This window comes from Protobothrops mucrosquamatus, unplaced genomic scaffold, assembly GCF_001527695.2.
Source record: "Protobothrops mucrosquamatus isolate PMUCROS unplaced genomic scaffold, P.Mucros_1.0 scaffold739, whole genome shotgun sequence".
NCBI lineage: Eukaryota > Metazoa > Chordata > Lepidosauria > Squamata > Viperidae > Protobothrops > Protobothrops mucrosquamatus.
Genome location: NW_015387012.1, coordinates 194013 through 213108, shown reverse-complemented (window position 1 = coordinate 213108; position 19096 = coordinate 194013). Strand labels below are relative to the sequence as shown.

General features: G+C 46.0%; 1 protein-coding gene across 1 annotated transcript in view; it reads left to right on the top strand.

Moving 5' to 3' along the window:
• Nucleotides 1-19096, top strand: part of LOC107289647 (alpha-2-macroglobulin-like) — a 35454-nt gene that overhangs the window by 9682 nt on the left and 6676 nt on the right. The window contains exons 6-12 of the mRNA XM_015818440.1: nucleotides 6079-6235; nucleotides 10043-10117; nucleotides 12506-12671; nucleotides 14515-14741; nucleotides 15854-16066; nucleotides 17990-18117; nucleotides 18556-18646. Of these exons, the coding sequence (XP_015673926.1) occupies nucleotides 6079-6235; nucleotides 10043-10117; nucleotides 12506-12671; nucleotides 14515-14741; nucleotides 15854-16066; nucleotides 17990-18117; nucleotides 18556-18646 (1057 nt within the window). The remainder of the gene's footprint in view (nucleotides 1-6078; nucleotides 6236-10042; nucleotides 10118-12505; nucleotides 12672-14514; nucleotides 14742-15853; nucleotides 16067-17989; nucleotides 18118-18555; nucleotides 18647-19096) is intronic.

The following is a 19096-nucleotide window of genomic DNA, read 5'->3' as shown; positions in this document are numbered from 1 at the left end:
GACTGCTGCACGGCCCGGCCCACGGAGATGCATGGCTGTCTGCTGCCCGGGGAACGGCCCGGGAACGGCCCTGGAAGCAATGTCCCCAGCCCAGCCCGGGGAGACGCGTGGCCGGCTTGGCGACCTGGGGACGGCCCAGGAAGCGATGCCCCCGTCACTGCTGCCACGGCCCCAGCCAGGACTGCTGCTCAGCCCGGCCCGCGGAGATGCGTGGCCGGCTCAGCTGCCCGGGAACGGCCCAGGAAGCAATGCCCTCCTGCCACCACTCCAGCCGGGACTACCGCCCGGCCCGGCCTGGGGAGATGCATAGTTGGCCTGGGGCCCGGGGACAGCCCAGGGAGCGATGCTGCTGCCGCCCCAGCCGGGACTGCTGCTCAACCCGGCCCGCGGAGATGCATGGCCGGCTCAGCTGCTCACGGACGGCCCAGGAAGCAATGCCCTCCTGCTGCCGCCCCAGCCGGGACTGCCGCCCGGCCTGGGGAGACGCATAGCCGGCTCGGTGGCCTGGGGACGGCCCAGGGAGCAATGCCCCCGCCGGCCCAGCCGGGAGTGAGGCCTGGGGGGGCAGGAGGAAGAAGGGGGGGAGGGGGAGGAGGAGGCTCCGGAGCCGCAGGAGAGGGCTCAAAGAGCCGCATGCGGCTCCGGAGCCGCGGGTTGCCGACCCGTGGTCTAGCCCAGTGATGGTGAACCTTTTAGAGACTGAGTGCCCAAACTGCAACCCAAAACCCACTTATGCATCGTTGGGTGCCTGGTGGGTGTGGCCTATTGGGTGGGTGTGGCCCATTGGGTGAGCGCAGCCCATTGGGTGGGCGTGGCTGTGGTGGTAACAGCAGACTGGGTGGGACTAAAAAGTTCAATCAATCAATTCCAATTTTGCAAGATCTTTTTTTTCCCGTGAGAAGTTGAAATTGACTGATTGATTGAACCTTTTTTTTGGTACACGGCGGCGGAGACCTAAAGCAAAAAGGTTTTATAAAACCCAGCTGAAGGCCTAGGAGTGGGGCGACAGCACGCGTGCCCACAGAGAGGGCTCTGAGTGCTGCCTCTGGCACCCGTGCCATAGGTTCGCCACCACTGGTCTAGCCTCTTCTTAAAAATCTCCACTGATGGAGTGCCCACAATTTCTGAAGGCAAGCTGTTCCATTGGTTAATTGTCCTCACTATTAGGAAGTTTCTCCTGAATTCCAAGTTGCTTCTCTCTTTGATCAGCTTCCAAACATTGTTTCTTGTCCTGCCCTCTGGTGCTTTGGAGAATAATGTGACCTCCTCTTCTTTGTGGCAGCCCCTCAAATACTGGAATACTGCTATCATGTCTCCCCTGTTTCTTCTTTTCTTTAGACTACTAGCCAAACCCAAGTCCCATAGCCGTTCTTCGTATGTTTTAGTCTCCAGGCCTTTGATCTTCTTAGTTGCTCTTCTCTGAATTTTTTCTAAACTCTCAACATCTTTTTTGTGGTATGGTGACCAAAATTGGCTGCAGTATTCCAGGTGTGGTCTTACTAGGGTTTTATAAACTGGTACTAATACTTTGCATGATCTTGATTCTATGCCTCTGTTTATACAAACCAGGATTGTATTAGCTTTTATGGCTGTTGCTGCACACTGCTGGCTCATGGTTAAGTGATTGTCCACTAGGACTCCAAGGTCCCTCTTACAGTTATTGCTTTAAGCCAGGTCTCGCCCAATCTGTACTTGTACCTTTGTTTTTTCCCACCTAAATATAAGACTATGCTTTTCTCCACATTGAAACTCATTTTGTCGGATAGGGCCCATTGTTCAAGTTTGTCAAGATCTTTTTGGTTCCTGAGGTTGTCTTCTGGGGTGTTGGCTACTGCTGCCAGTTTGGTGTCATTTGCAAATTTGATGAGTTCCCCTTCAATTCCCTCGTCTAAGTCATTGATGAAGATATTGAAGAGTACTGGGCCTAAGACGGAGCCTTCTGGTACCCTACTGCGTACTGGTGGAGAATGTTACACAGTAGAAATCTCTATGTAAATGTACAGGTAGTCCTCAAGTTACGGCCACAGTTGACCCCAAAATTTCTGTTACTACAATAAGCAGGACAGTTGTTAAGTGAATTTTGCCCCCTTTTACAACCTTAACAGTTGTTAAGTTAATAACATGTTGTTAAGTTAATAACAGTTGTTCAGTTAATAACCAATGACTTTGCTTGTCAAATGGTCGCAAAAGGGGATCATGTGACCCCCTGGGACACTGCAACCGTCATAAATTTGAGTGAGTTGTCAAGTGTTGAATTTTGATCAGGTGACCATGGGGATGCTGCAATGGTCATAAGTCACTTTTTCCAGTGCCGTTGTAATTTGGAATGGTCAGTAATCAAATAGTTGTAATTCAAGGACTACCTGTAAGGCAGAGGTCCCCAACCTTTTGGGCACCAGGGACTGGTTCCATGGAGAAAGGTTTTTCTATGGACCAGACAGTGCATGATTTTGTGTGCTGCCTGCATCCTGCAGATGGGGCTTTGCTTGTTTGTGCGGACCAGTTGCTGGCATGCCGCGGACCGGTATCGATCCACAGACCTGGGGTTGGGGACCCCTGCTGTAAGGGGCTATGAGAATAACCTTGAGGGACAGGAGGAAGAGCTGCAGTCAACGCAATAGTCAGATAAGGAAATCAGAGTCCAAAGCAGAAATGTAATTTTAGAAAAACATTTCCGACTTGTCCCTCTTTACTTCTCTTGTAGATAAAGGCGGAGAGGGGATAGGAACATCCCGACTAGCAAGATTCTGTTACTGTAACTTTACAATACAAGTGATTTTGGCATTCATAATTTGGCTTCCCAAGTCTGATCTACCTTGAAAAACTGACATCACCAAAGGGCTAGGACAGTGATGGTGAACCTTTTAGAGACCCAGTGCCCAAAAACCACCCTGCCCCCGCACTGCCCACCACCCTGTGCCCCGCCTGCCCGCAGGGCCACCCGCCTCCATGGCCCGCTGCAACAGATCGCCCAGGTGGCCCAGCAGCGCCATGGTGGCCACACCCTCCACCCGCGCCCTGCATCATCATCTGCGCATGATAGAGCACAAGGGTGGAGTCTTGTCCCCCGCTACCTGGCTGCCATGTCCTTGGCTGCGCTGCTCCGTGCGGGCCGTGCCCAGGGGCGACTCTCCTCCGGGGGGGATGCTGGTGAGGAGGGGGCCGTGGGGGGAGGCAGGGCTGGGGCGAAGGCATGCGTGCCCACAGAGAGGGCTCTGAGTGCTGCCTCTGGCACGCGTGCCATAGGTTCGCCACCACTGCGCTAGGAGCAGGAATATCCCCAGTCTAATTTTTTAGATATTCATCATTGTATTTCAAATTTATGCTTTTGGGGTTTTGGTGTTTTTTTTGAATTTCTGGTGTAAAATCACAGTTCCACCTAGCCAAACACACACAGAGTTACAGTTCAGAGGTGCCCTGTTCATTGTTGTCAGTTCTCTGAATGTTACTCATTGTGTTATTACTTGGCAACTTCAATGGATGAGTTTCCAACCATTGCTCCACTTTCCTGAACCAGCTCAGTGGTGGCCAAAGAGGACCAGAGGCAACAAAATGGAATCTGAGCAGCTGAATGGTGGTGAATAGGGAGACTGGGGTGTACCATTTAGAGCAGTGTGTCATGGTTCCGACTAATGAAACACTTCAAAGAACTTCCAGGCATTGTTTATCCTAAAAAGTCTTTTATTCATGTAACAAAATGTCGGCACGGCATGAATGACGGATGCTAAGATCTAAATTCTCCTCCCCTGAGCACATATTTTGCCAGCATGTTCCCTCCCTTAATTTGCTGTCATAAATCACATTCTCCTATCAGTTTGAAGGCCAAAGGTTCTTTTCTGTTTGCGTGGGATTTTTAGCTAATATAATTACCCACATACATTCTTTCTCCTCCCCTCCCAGCATAATCTGAGTTAACTCTAAAAATACCACACAGCTCTGCATATTTTGTCAGAGCAAGAACATCCAATGTTAGCAGTGTTGAAACAGTGTTTCTCAACGTTGATAACTTTAAGATGGGTGGTCTTCAACTTCTAGAATTCCCCAGGCAGCATGTTGGCTAGGGAATTCTGGAAATTAAAGTCCACCTATTCTAAAGTTGCCAAAGTTGAGAAACACTGTATTAGAGAGAACGGCAGCAGGGACCACCACCTAGCCAGCCTTGGATGTTCATCTGGCCCAAAAAAGCAAGGTTTATTCCATTTAGTGTTTGGATGGCAGGCCACTAGGAAATCCCATGGCTTTAGGCTAAACTTGCAAATCGAAATGGCATCCCAGAAGAAGGCAGTTGGAAGAGAGTGCCATATTGCTGCCAAGAACATTACACAAGGATAATTCATGTGGTCCCCAAGAGACACATCCCTAATTCCTCGAGGGAAGTTTTGCCTTTTTAAAAGGGAAGGATGCAGGGAAATAGACCATTCCTCCCTATCAAGAGAGCTGCACACGTGCAGGATTGAAGAGAAACATGGTAACCATACTAAGTGGGGCCATAACTCAGGAACGGTTTAAAAAAGTGAAGACAATTGCCTATAATTGTGCAGCCAACCACACTGCTGGTGAAAAAGGGGGCTTGGACTGCACAGTTATAGCTGCCCTCCTAAGTTGCTTGATAACCTCCTTCAATGGATTCTTCCATCCCAAGATGGCCGAAGATTGTAAGAGCTTGGGTGTCATGGCCCCCTCAGAGCCTGATTTGGAGGAGGAGGAGGAGTTGGAACTGGGACTGTCCCATAGGGAAGGGACAACTGGGGTTACTCTCCCGGGACCTCAGGCATTGGGGGAAGTGGAGATGGAGAGCTGCCTGCCTGTACAGACACAGGGGAGGATCGACTGCTGACTGGCAGTGATGCTGATAGGCAGCCGATCCCCTCTGATGAGGAACAGCTGCCTCCTCCATTCAATCTAAGGGCATGGAGAGCGGAACGTAGGCAAGCACAGAGAAGGGCTGCAAGGCTATTTGGAACACCTGGAGGGGAGTAACTTAAGGAGAAGCCATGGGGAGTTGGTCTTTTCCAGGAACAATTGTTTGCTTTCGTTTACACTCCCCTGGCTTCGACTCGTGCCTGTTTGCTGTTTGCCTTGCCTCACTTGAAAGATGGCTCTTTTCCTTTTGTTCTGGATCTCGCCCTTCTCTGGTGGCCTACGTTTGGCCTTTGCTTCACTGGGGCTTTGGAACTGCTTCTTTTCTGGAACCTGTTTCTTGTCCTGAGGACTGTCCTGGTCTTGTGCCTGGACCCTGCCTAGTGGATGGGACTTGGAACCCTGGATCTTACCCTATGCACGTGCTCCAACTCTGTGGGCTTTATTTGAACTACCAGGGCTGCTGTTTGGGGGCCTGAGAGTGGCTGCCTTCAGAGTAGTGTGAGGGTGGAGCCTTACCATTTGTTGGAGGGCGTATGGCTGGAACATTTATTAAGAATAATAAAGAACTCTCTCTATTTCTTTATAGAATAGAATTCTTTATTGGCCTAATGTGATTGGACACACAAGGAATTTGTCTCCAGTGCATAAGCTCTCAGTGCACATAAAAGCAATATGTGATAAATCATGATCGTAGTCATTGTAAAAATACATTCATCATAAACCGTAAGATATAATACAGTGATAGTCATAGGATACCAAATAAGCAATCAGTGTAAATCATACTAGGATACTAAATAAAACAATATAAATCGTAAGATACAAGAACAAAGTTATAGTCATGAGAAGATAAGGAATAGGTAATAGGAAGGATGAGAAGGATAATAATAATGCAGCCCTACTAGGTAGTTTGACAGTGTTGTGGGAATTAGTTGTTTAGCAGAGTGATGGCAAGGGGGGGGGGGGGAAACTGTCCTTGTGTCTGATAGTTTTGCTGTGCAATGCCCTATAGCATCGTTTTGAGGGTAGAAGTTGAAATAGTTTGTCCAGGAAGTGAAAGATCTGTAGATATTTTCACAGCCCTTTTTTTTTTACTCGAGTGGTATACAGGTCCTCAATGGAAGGCAGAGGCCTGCCTTGCCTTGACCACCTGGATCATAACATTAGGAACTAGAAAAATTAAAATGAGGCTGTCCTGTGCTCTGGGCTGTCTTACAGGCTGACGGCTTTCGTGCTGAAGTCTTTTGCTCCAGCGAGGTCCTTCATCTCTGTGGAAGAAAAGCACATCATCGATGCTCAGAACTCACTGACACTGAGGCAGGAGACGAATGGATGCTTTCGGAGCACAGGGTCTCTTTTTAACAATGCCCTCAAGGTACAAGAGGCGGGTGGGAGAAAAGGGTGACATGTCTTTGGAAGTGAGAGTTGGGTATATTGGGAACACAGGTAGTCCTCGAGTAGTGGTGGGATTCAAATACCCGAACAACTGGTTCTCTGCGTGGATGCAGGCCTGGGCCTCCGAGGCCTAGAATGGACTTCCGGAAGTGACATCCATGCACTTCCTGTGGGCCGTTCTAGGCCTGGGAGACCTCCTCCAGGCCTCCAAGGCCTAGAATGGACTTCCGGAAGTGACATCCACGCACTTCCTGTGGGCCGTTCTAGGCCTAGGAGACTTCCTCCAGGTCTCCGAGACCTAGAATGGACTTCCAGAAGCAGCATGGGTTCAGCCGGTTCTCCAAACTCAACAACATTTAGATACCGGTTCTGTCAAACTGGTGCGAACCGGCTGAATCCCACCACTGTCCTCGAGTTACAACTACAATTTGGGGCTGGAATTTTGGAACTTAAATGATATGGTCACTAAGCAAGTGATCATATGACCAACCTGATTTTTACTGCACTTGTTAAACAAATCACCATGGTGGTTAAGCAAATCTGGCTTCCTCAATTAACATTTTCTTGTCCGAAACTGGCAAGAAGGTAGCATATCATGATCACACAACTGCAAGACTTTGCAACCGTTGTAAATGCAAGCCAGTTGCCAAGTGCACAAATTGTGTACACGGGATTATGGGGGTGATGTGAGAGTCGTAATTTCAAGGATGACCTGAAAGCCAGTTTCTCCAAGGCAGTTGTAACTTTGAACCATCATTAAATGAATGAGCTCAAGAAAGAATGTGGATTGAAGATACACGCGGATTGAGTTGGTTTGGCCATGGAGAGAATGACTGGGAATTACTCTGGATTTCTAATTGGGAAGAAAATATGTGCTTTCTTTCTATTTATGAACTGGAACAGTATTGACAAAACAGAAAGACTCATGAATATTCTGCAGTCAGGATTTCGCATTTTACATGAAAAACTGAAAAAATATCTTCAGTAGTCTTTTTAAAATAACTTTTTTAAAAAACAAAGGGCAGGAATATCCAAGTCCAATCTTTTGCAATCTCTTCCCAGCATATCTTGGTTTTGATTCAGGAAAAAAAATATCTAACAGGATGAGAAGTTATGGATTGATTGATCCTCCATGAATTTCTCTACAATACTCCTTTTTGTTCAGGGCCATGTCAATTGGTGGGGTTACGACCTATTTAATAGCAGTGAACTGCATAATGTAATGAGATGCGGTGCAAAGAATTAGGGTGATGTTAAAATATGGTAACAGTGATCTAATGAAAGCTGTGCCCCCATTTCAAAGTTATCTACAGCAGGGCTTTTCAACCTTTTCACCCATTGTACCACTTTTAGGATATGGCAACATCCGAGTACCACCAGTCACCTAGCAAGGTGTCAAAAACTTGATGACCCCCCCAAAAAAGTGATAAAGTACAGGTAGTCCTCGACTTACAACAGTTTGCTTAGTGACTGTTTGAAGTTACAATGGCACCGTAAAAGTGCCCCCCCAAGCCACAGCCAAGCAAGACACATGCCTGCCCACCCAGCGGCGCTCTTCCTCCTGTCCGAGGTTTTCATTGTTGTGAGCATTTCTGTTGAGGATTGGCAGTGGGGATGGGGTGGGGTTTTTTTTGGTTTTTATTCCCCCCGTCTGCTGGGTGGTTGTAGCAGGTTTGGGTCACTTCACATGACCCTGGGACACTGTGACCATCATAAATATGAATCAATTGCCAAGCATCTGAATGTAAATCACAAGACCCTGTAGATGCTGCAACATTCCAGCTGATTGGTGCTTCTGGGCTCAGCAGAAGTGCCAGGATCAGTGCCGAGCTCCAGCTGGAGCCTGGCGCTGCTCCTGGCGCTTCTGCTGAGCCCTGACAGCCCTGCAGCTCCAGCCATCTCTCGCTCAGGCTTGTGCGGTGCTGCCACCGGTTCAGCTCATTCCCCTCCCCCGCTACCACTTTTCTAGGATGGTCGTGTACCACCTGCCAGGTGCCAATGTACCACAGGTGGGTACCCGTACCACTGGTTGAAAAGCCCTGATCTACAGGAGAGGCAAAACAAAAAATCAACATGGCAGCTAAAATTGCACAGTTGAACCTCCACTCTTTTTTATTTGCAATGCAGGTAAAAAATAAACAAGGCTTCAAAGATCTATTCACAATTGCCATCTTGTCTTTTTCAGCCCCACGAAGGCACTCCATGCCCTAATTCCACCTAAAATCAATACAGAACTGAAAAAGGGATGAAATGAGAATTATTAAAGCTAGTCCTTGCTTAGCAACCACAATTGGAATTGTTGACTCCAATACCGCAGTTGCTAAGAGGAAAAATCATTTGACAGGGGCAGATTGACAATGTCACTTCCCATTTGGTTCCTAATCAAGTCAGTACAGTCATTAAGCAAAACTTCATGTCACAGTGACTTGCAATTTTAATTCTGCATTCTTCCACTAATTCTGCTTGGAAATTGTCAGAAGAGTGATCACCTGACCATGGGACATTGTGATGGTTGTAAATGAGATGACTGGTCACAAAGCTTTTTTTTTTTAGACCATTGTAACTTCAAATAAGGAACGTTTGTTGGAATTGGGTATGCCTAGTTTAATGAAGAGAAGGACAAGGTGGGACATGATAGCAGTGTTCCAATATCTCAGGGGCTGCCCCAAAGAAGAGGGAGTCAAGCTATTCTCCAAGGTGCCTGAAGGCAGGACAAGAAGCAACGGGTGGAAACTAATCAAGGAGAGAAACAACCTAGAACTAAGGAGAAACTTCCTGACCGTTAGAACAATTAACCAATGGAACAACCTGCCTCCAGAAGCGGTGAATGCTCCAACACTGGAAGTTTTTAAGAAGAGACTGGACAACCATTTGTCTGAAATGGTGTAGGGTTTCCTGCCTGAGCAAGGGGTTGGACTCGATGACCTCCAAGGTCCCTTTCAACTTTATTATTATTTTTATTAAATTGTTGTCAAACGAGGCAGTCGGCAAGCAAGGACCATCTGTAATAGCTGATATACTTGGAAGCTCCCAATCAAAGCTAGCTATAGATGCCAGAAAATCTATTTACTGGTTGATGAGAAACATTTCTGTATTGCCCAGTTCCCAAAACTCCATGATTTCGTGTGAGGGAGATGTAATATAGATTTGGAAAGAGTGAAGGGGTTGTTGAAGGAAAAATCTTCATCAGGATTTAGTTCAAGCTGGAAATAAACAAACATGGTGACTGCTTTAGAAAGAAGGTTGTAGTTTATTGAAGAGGAGAGCCAGACAGAAAGATGACTCTGGAAAAAAGTGACCACATGTAGTAGGGAGTGGGTTTTTATACCTTCTTGGGCTTTTGTTTGGAGTTGTTCCTGTGGCATGAACTTTGACCTGAGTCTGAGTGTGCCTTTCTGATATTCTGATAGTGGTGGTTTAATCCTATTATGTCCCAAAGGTCATATCCTGCTTCCCTGGTGCTGTGGCTGGACTGTTGGATTTTTGGTGCGAGGGATTGTTGATTCTAGAGATCTTTGTCTTTCTAATCCCAGTTTCCTGGCTCCAATCTTTCTGACAAGATTATCACATCTGCATTTCTGCAGACCTGGTTTGTGTTCGGGGCAGAGAGACTTGGGGGGTTGGGGGGTTTGGTTTCTGCCTTTAAAATCCTTTGGGGAAATATAATATTCTGCCTTTTAATATTCCCAATAATATTTCTTTCTCTGGATTATTTCCACAGGGTGATAGAAGATGGTGGAAATCATTTGTCTAATAGGTGCAGCTAATATCTGTTTCTCTCTTCCAGGGGGGAGTTGATGACCAGATCACTCTTTCAGCTTACATCACCATTGCTTTGCTGGAAGTGCCGCTATCTCCCTCCGTAAGTGTGCTAAGTGCAACCATGATTGCAGTAGACTAGCAGTGGGGAAAGCCATGTTCAAGTTCCCACTTGGTCATGGAATTCACAATCACTTAGGCTAATGATAGAGACCACATCTGACTAGCTTCAAAGCCATGCCATAGTCCGGTGAATCCAAAATGTAATTATATAATCTGAATAAGCCCAATTGCCTCTTCCTTATCTCTCCTCTTCTCCAATCAATTCTGTCCTTTTCTGTCTCCAATCAAATAAGAGGTGGGGTGGTTCGATGGCTTAATGATGAAAGTGTCTCAGCTCCGGGGGTTTGAGCCCAAGCATTGTGTGGCAGGATGAGCTCCTGTCACTTGCCTTAGCTTTCGTCCACCTAGCAATTGAAAAGCATGTTCTATGCAAGTAGATAGATAGATACCACTTTGGCGAGGAGATGAACTGGTGCTCTGTGCAGGCAATCAGATTCCTGATGGCTCTGAACATTCCTGTTGTGATTTCTCGCGAACCAGTGGACCTGGCAGCTGAGGAATCAGAGGAGGAGGGGCCTGGAGTGACATCAGAGTCAGAAGAAGGCTCTGAGGAGCTCCAAGACTTAAAGTCTGACAAAGAGCCGGGCCCCTCTACTCGCGCTCAGGCTGAGACACAGCTGTGCTGGGAGTCTGAGTTGGACAGTGATGAATCACAGCTGGGAGATATCCAGGATGCATGAAAACGCCGACAAGAAAAGAGAGTAGGACAGAGGAATGCAATGGGGTGGCTCCAAAGGCAAAGGAGAACGCATTAGGAAGCCATGCCTTGGCTGCATAATAAAAGGGAAGGTGTGGGAGGTGCTGGTTGCCGAAGGCAACCGTTCGTGTTGAGGATCGAGTTTCTGTGAACTGTGTTTGTTTGCCTTGGACATTGACTCAGGTCTGTGAATAATAAAAGAGGATTGTTTTTTTCCTGCGGTTCCAGCCTGTTTGTTGGAAGAGGGGCTTTTCCTTGTGAGTTTAACAAGGACTCACGTAGGCTAGGACAGAACACTTCCCAGTTGTGGTGCCCATTTGTGAGTCAGCTCTGGGATGCGAAGCCAGCTCACCCTCCTGTGGCCCACCATGGGAAGCGTGCAAGTGTGTCCTATAACAGGGCTGGTACTTCAGCAAGCCAAACTGCTACTCTACAATAGCATTGTGGTCTCCTGGCTACTGTAACAATGCCATATGCCAATAATAATCCTATCTATTCTGCCCTCACCTGCTTCTTTAGATTTGACTCCTAATGGCCAGCTCTCTGACTCTTGGCAGCTGACTCCACCAATGTAATTCTTCCAAGCAAGATGTTCACAGTCTTCTTTAGCAAGATTTATTGAAAGGAGAAGGAAAGGGTTGTGACAACATCAGCAGCTTTCACTTGAGTACCATGTTGTCTTTCAATACATTAGGGTGAAGACTTCTTTAACTTTCTTTCTAAGGGCTGTTGTGTGAACTGGAAAGAAGGAGCTTCTTTTTGCAGATAATGGCAGAGTCTGTAGAGGGTTGTTCACAAAACAATCTCCTGAATCCTTATATTATCATTCCTGATTTGCCCTCCTCCTCCTCCTCCTCCTCCTCCTCCTCCTCATGCATTGACCCACCGGCACTCTCATCTTAGACCTCACCTATATATACAGATATACAGAAATTCATAGTAATAGTAATACCTTCATCCCAGGGCTTTGCTGAGATCCTGAGTTTCTTCAAAATCTCCTCCTTCAGGAACCTTCCTCCTGTTGAATTTAGATTACAAGAGTCCTCCCCCTCCCCCTCCCCCTTCTCTTTCCCTCCCTTCAAGTGTGGAGGAAGATACAAAGTTCTGGTTCTTGCACTTTTGGTGGCCTCAATCATTGTTATTTTTGTGCTGCTGTTCTGCATCTTTGATGCTGTCTCTCCATCTTCTTCTGGGTCTGTCTCGTATTCTTTGGCCTCTTTATTGTATATGCTTTGTATGGTATAGAACAGGGATAGGCAACCTTGGCTCTTTTATGACTCGTAGACTTCAACTTCCAGAATTCCTGAGCCAGCATGGCTGGCTCAGGAATTCTGGGAGTTGAAGTCCACGAGTCATAAAAGAGCCAAGGTTACCTACCCCTGGTATAGAATCTCAAAGACATTCTCCCTAGGTGAGCAAACCACTTAACTTGCTATTTTTGCATATGTTTAACATTGGATCTATTGCATTTCATTCTCTTTTGATCTCATTTTTGATTTTATCCCTTCTCTGGTCACTCCAGCAGCTTTCCTCAAGCATCTCCCTTCCACGGTGACTAACTTTCGCTTCTGCTTTATTGCAAATGGCCACGACCCTGGTAATACAGGGTGGGGATGAATATGCTTTGTATCCTGCTATATTGATTTCCATTAAACGCCTTGTCCTCTGCAGTTCTTTGTGGTGGAAAATGCTTTAGTTTGCTTGGAGGAGGCATCTGAAGCTAAAGAGATCCACGTTTATCTCCGGGCTCTGTTGGCGTACGCCTTTGCTTTGGCGGGGAAAGAGGAGAAGAAGCAAGAAATGTTGGACTTCCTTCTAAAAGTAGCTGTGAAGGACGGTGAGACATGAGCTCTTTGTTATGAAAATTATATACCCACCAAAGAAGTTGGAGATATGCAACAAACTTTATTGGCGTGCAAAGAGTAATGTTCATTGGAAACCACCCCCCCCCTCAAGTCAAGAAGAGGTGCCTATAGCCCAGTGGTAGGATTCAGCCGGTTCACACCAGTTCAGCAGAACCGGTAGCTAATTTTTTGTTGCCCAGGCCCAGAATGGACTTCCGGGAAGCGCCATCCACACAGAGAACCGGTTGTTCACCTATTCGAATCCCACCACTGCTATAGCTCCAAGTGTCTTTCATACAGGAGTATACTTTATTTATTTATTAACTGTATTTGCTGCCCATCTCACTATATAAGGATGGAAGCACACACTGATTCCATGAATAATTCATTAATGACCACTGGAAGGAAATAAGTGGGCAGATGAGCCAGAGATGATGTTTCTTCTGGCCATCATGAATCTATCTTTTGCGTTAGTATCATATTAACACTCAACATCTTATTACCACTTTATCATGATGGTCATGGGATGATTTATTGAGGATTCAATGAAATCTGTCTAGAGGTAGTCCTTGACTTACAAAGATGATCAGGGGACTGGAGGCTAAAACATACAAAGAACGGTTGCTGCAATTGGGTATGCCTAGTTTAATGAAGAGAAGGACGAGGGGGGACATGATAGCCGCGTTCCAATATCTCAGGGGCTGCCACAAAGAAGAGGGAGTCAAGCTATTCTCCAAAGCACCTGAAGGCAGGACAAGAAGCAAAGCGTGGAAACTAATCAAAGAGAGAAGCAGCCTAGAACTAAGGAGAAACTTCCTGACAGTTGGAACAATTAATCAGTGGAACAGCGCCTCCAGAAGTTGTAAATGCTCCAACACTGGAAGTTTTTAAGAGGAGACTGGACAACCATTTATCTGAAATGGTATAGGGTTTATATTCAACTCTATATTCTATTCCGTTCCATTCCGTTCCGTTCCATTCCATTCCATTCCATTCCATTCCATTCTATTCTATTCTATTCTATTCTATTCTATTCTATTCTATTCTATTCTATTCTATTCTATTCTATTCATTCTGAATTCTATTCTATTCTATTCTATTCTATTCTATTCTATTCTATTCTATTCTATTCTATTCTATTCTATTCATTCTGAATTCTATTCATTCTGAATTCTATTCTATTCTATTCTATTCTATTCTATTCTATTCTATTCTATTCTATTCTATTCTATTCTATTCCATTCCATTCCAATCCCATCCCATCCCATCCCATTCACTGTAGTTGAGCCCAGAATCATGATTATAAGTCACTGCAGTCATAAGCTGAGGTATCAGAAGATTGGATTCAAAGTTACAATCATTTTGTTATGACAGTTGTTTAGTAAATATGGCAGTTGTTAAATGAATCATTTCTCCAAAGGATGTTTTTTGCTAGAAACTGGAAGTAAATGCTAGTTACCGCCAAAAAACTGTCATGACTACAGGATGCTGCAAACATAATTCTATGTGACTACAGAATGCTGCAAACAGTCATAAAGGTGAGTCGGTTGCCAAGCGCCCGAAATGTGATTATGTGACCACAGAGGTGTGAGTGGCTATTGTAATTCCAAAGACGAATTGTAAGTGGCTCTGGGGAGATGCGTCATAACTTTGATCAATTGTTAAGTAACCGGTTGTACGTCAAGGACCACCTGTCATGTGCTTGTCCTATTGCCCAGTTGCATAGGGTTTGACACCAAGTGAGGCCAGATGTTTCTGAAGAGATACCAGTTGAAATTTGATTGACAGTGCTTGGACTGAGTAACCCAAAGTTAACTTTTCCATCTCTCTTTGAAGAGGACGGCTCCATCCACTGGGAGAGGCCTGGGAAGCCAAAGCAGAGGTCCGATTTTCCATTCTACTCGCGTGCTCCCTCTGCTGAGGTAGAGATGACTTCCTATGCGCTCCTTGCTTGCCTGACCAAAAAACCAACCCCGTCCCAGGAAGAATTAACTATAGCAGCTGCCATTGTCAAATGGTTGCTCAAACAACAGAATTCCAATGGAGGATACTCCTCTACACAGGTATGTTTGCTCCTCACAAATTCTCAGAGGATGTTGGAAGGAGCTGTGGGAAGGGCCCCGCTCCCTAGATTAAAATATTCTTTATTCTTAATATTAAAAAGAGGCAGACTATTATTGTCAACGCTGCAAATACTGTATATTCTTGCTTTGACAATATGCAGAACTGTCTGGTATTTTTATAGTTAAATCAGGCAACAGTGAAAGCCAGGAAAAAGAAACCAGAAGTAAATCACGTCTTCCAAGTTAATTGGAAGATGTGAACCATGACCCCAAAATAAGGGAGGGAAAAAATGCTTAGTATGTATGTGTAACGGAAAAGGATCAGATCTAAGCATTCCACCATGCCGTACTGACGTCTCTGTAACCTTAATAAATGCTTTTAGGAAAAAATATGCCTGAAAGTCCTTTTAAGTGTTTCGTTAATCAGACACAAGACAATTATATTTCCCCAAAGGAGAAATAGAGAAAAATCTTAAAGGCAGAAAGCAGCCCCAGTCTCCCTGCCATAAGAAAAACAGCTTCCAACTAAGAAACCTGAAGAGGCTGGCCTTTAGGAATGCAGATTTTCTAATCTGTGAAGAAAGACTGGGCCAGTCCATTCATAAACAAAATGCCTTTAGCCCCCACAGCTGAAGGGATTAAGAATTTACATTCCCTCACCCAAAATCTAAGGACAGGACATGACTTTTAGGACACAATAGGATTAACCCAACACCTCTTCAGACTAGCAAAAACCCACCTCATTGCACAACCCAGAAACATTTCCACTTCAAAGTCTCAGAGCACCATAAAGATCCATCCACTCACTCAGCCATTTTGTCAGCTGTCCCAGAACTGCATGCTATTGTTGGTTCTGCTCATCAATAAACAGGAATCTTCTTTCCTAAGCAGCCTCCATTTCATTTCCAGCATCTTAGCCTCCATTTTATTTCCATCGTCTTACTCCCGACTTGGAACTGGACCTGATTTTTCTTTCAACAGAGCAAATGGAAACCAACCTGATATGATGTGCCTTGATATGGCCTCCAGCTGTGCTGAGTCTCAGCTCCCGGGATTCCCAGTTGAGGTGTGTCATTCAAAAGAAGATGTCGTAGCTTTGCTTTCTCTTGCAGGATACGGTGGTGGCTCTCCAGGCCCTCAGCCAGTACAGGACAATTACTTATTCCAAGGATGGCATCGACACCAGAGTGACCTTGAGTTCAGGAGATGCTGTCCTGACAGAATTCCATGTCAACAGCAACAACTCTCTGCTGCTCCAGTGCCAGGAGCTGCCCCAAGTGCCAGGGGACTACATGGCTGAGGTGACCGGTTGCATCTTTATGCAGGTGAGTGCCCTGGTGAGAGAAGAGGCCAGTGATGATCTGTTTTGGGTTCCCAAGGGAATTATGGGAACGCAAGTAGAGAAGAAGAACATTTTGCTTCTCATGGTGGGCAGCCATGATAAGCAGGAGACAGAACTTCCCCCACAACTTGGCACTTGGGGTCCTGCTGTCCTGAATTCAGAAATAACATGGAACCTTGTCTTCTGTGAATGCATCCAATCCTGCTTTAGAAGCCATTCAAGTTAATGACCATCACCGTGTCTTGAGGGAATGAAATCCATATGTCATTTATTATTATTATTATTTTATTTTAATTTCTATACCGCCCTTCTCCCGCAGGACTCAGGGCGGTGCACAGCATATTAAAAAAAATATAGGAGACCTGAGAAGGGAGGGAAGGGGAGGGAGGGAGCAAAGCACTGGGGAAGAGAAGTGGGCAAAGACTGGTGTTTTAGAGAAGCCATTTTCTGACAAGGATGGAGTGGTTTACACTAGCCAAGCAAAATGCTCCCACCCGGGGTCTTTTGAGAGTTGCTAGCAACTAAATTGTACACATGAATGAAGCACTCCTCCCAAGATATTTCCTTCTTCTATTTGGATTACTGCAAGACACTCTACATGGGGCTGCCCTTGAAGACCATCCGGAAGCTACAACTGGCCCAAAATGCCACAGTGTGCGCAGTGATGGGTGCTCTTAGATTTACCTATTTAATATCTCTGTTGGGCAAGCTGCACTAGCTCTCAGTTTCCTTCTGGGTGCAATTGAAGGTGCTGTTCATTTATTTGTTTATATTTCATACTTCTTAACTGCCCTTCTCCTCAGAGAGGGCAATGGTAGGATTCAAATATGTGAAAAACCGGTTCTCTGTGTGGATGCCGCTTCCAGAAGTCCATTCTGGGCCTGGGCCTGGGCCTTTTCTCTGATCAGATAAGTCAATTTGGCCATCTCAGTGAATTCCATCCTCTTCACCAACCATTCCTCTATTGTGGGGGTGTTGAATCTTTCCATCTTTGCGCGTATAATAATCTTGCTGCAGTTATCATGCACAACAGCAAAGTTCTATGACTTTTTTCCCAACTGTCCATTAAATCCCCAAAGAAAAGCCTCTGGTCTCAACTGTATACAAATCTTTAAATCCTCTGTATCTGTGTGTATTTGAATTCAGATTTTTCTTGCTCTTTTACATATCCCACTTGTTTCAAACCTCCAAATTCTTCCGTCACAGAAGTGTTGAACATCCCAAATAGCAACAGCAACAACACTTAGACCAGGGATGGTGAAACTTTTAGAGACTGAGTGCCCCAAAACTGCCCCCACCCCCCCACTCTGCCCCCCGCCCCACCTGCCCACAGGGCCACCCACCGCCACCACGGTCTGCCGCAGCAGATCACCCAGATGGCCCAGCAGCACCATGTTGGCCACGCTCTCCCCCACACCCCGCAGCATCATCTGCATTCAATGGGGCGTGAGGGCAGAGTCTTGTCCCCATTGCCCGGCTGCCATGTCCTTGTCTGCGCTGCTCCACATGGGCTGTGCTCGGGGGCGACTCTCCTCCGGGGGCTGCTGGTGAGGAGGAGGCTGTGAGGGGAGACAGGGCTGGGGCGACGGCGTGCATGCCCACAGAAGGCTCTGAGTGCCATCTCTGGCACGTGTGCCATAGGTTCGCCACCATTGACTTAGACTTATATACCGCTTCACAGTGCTTTACAGCCCTCGCTAAGCGGTTTATAGAGTCAGCCTCTTGCCCCCAACAATCTGGGTCCTCATTTTTACTGACCTCGGAAGGATAGAAGGCTGAGTCAACCTTGAGCCGGTCAGGATCAAAGGAATAGAACTGCTGGCAATGTGAGCAAAGTTAGCCTGCCGTACTGCATTCTAACCACTGCACCACCACGGGTTATCAAATGATGACATTTCTATTCCAGACCGCCTTGAAATACAATGTCCCTTTGCGACAAGAAGATGCACCATTTAGGCTGGATGTGAAGACAGTTCCTGAGACTTGCACAAGAGCCAAAGCTCACGTCACATTTGACATTGCCGTGAATGTCAGGTAATCTCTTCCTTGGATCAATGCTGAACCTTGCTTCCTTGGACAGATACAAGCACTTCTCCTCCAGGGATGAATCATGTCTGAGGATCCAAAGGCTGCTACTCAGCTCCCTCGCCTTCTGAAAGGCCACAGTTCTACATTCCAGAACTTCCATTCAATGGCAACATGGGATGGAGGCAGTGGTGGGATTCAAATAGGTGAACAACCAGTTCTCTGTGTGGATTCTGCTTCCGGAAGTCTATTCTGGGCCTGGGCAACAAAAAATTAGCTACCGGTTCTGCCGAAGCAGTGCGAACTGGCCGAATCCCACCACTGGATGGAGGCCCTGAGGGCAGGGCCAATCTTTTGTGAACCTGCATGCAGTATTTTGCCTCAAGTTGAGTATTTCTTGGTTTTAAAAAAGAGTCACATGCCTTCTTTCCTTTCTTGGTTTCTCAGTTACACTGGCCAACGTCTGGTTTCCAATATGGCAATGGTCCAGATTAAGATGCTATCCGGATTCATCCCGGTGAAATCCAGTGTAAAAAAGGTATTTTTTTCCCAGTTTCCTTTTTCCACTAAATCTTCGGTGCCCTATTTCTTGACGCAGGTATGTACTTTTGGGGGAATCCATCATAACTCTGAACATTCGCTAGGTGACTGGCTGTAAGTCAAGGCTTACCTGCATGCTTAGTTGACAGAATAACAGAGTTGGACGGGACCTTGGAGGTCTTCTAGTCAACCCTCTACTCAGGCAGGAAACCCTATATCATTTCAGACAGATGGTTGTCCAGTCTCTTCTTAAAAATTTCCAGTGTTGGATCACTCACAACTTCTGGAGAGAAGTCGTTCCATTGATTAATTGTTCTCACTGTCAGGAAGTTTCTCCTTAGTTCTAGGTTGCTTCTCTCCTTGATTATTATTATTATTATTATTATTATTATTATTATTATTATTATTATTATTATTATTATTATTATTATTATTATTATTATTATTA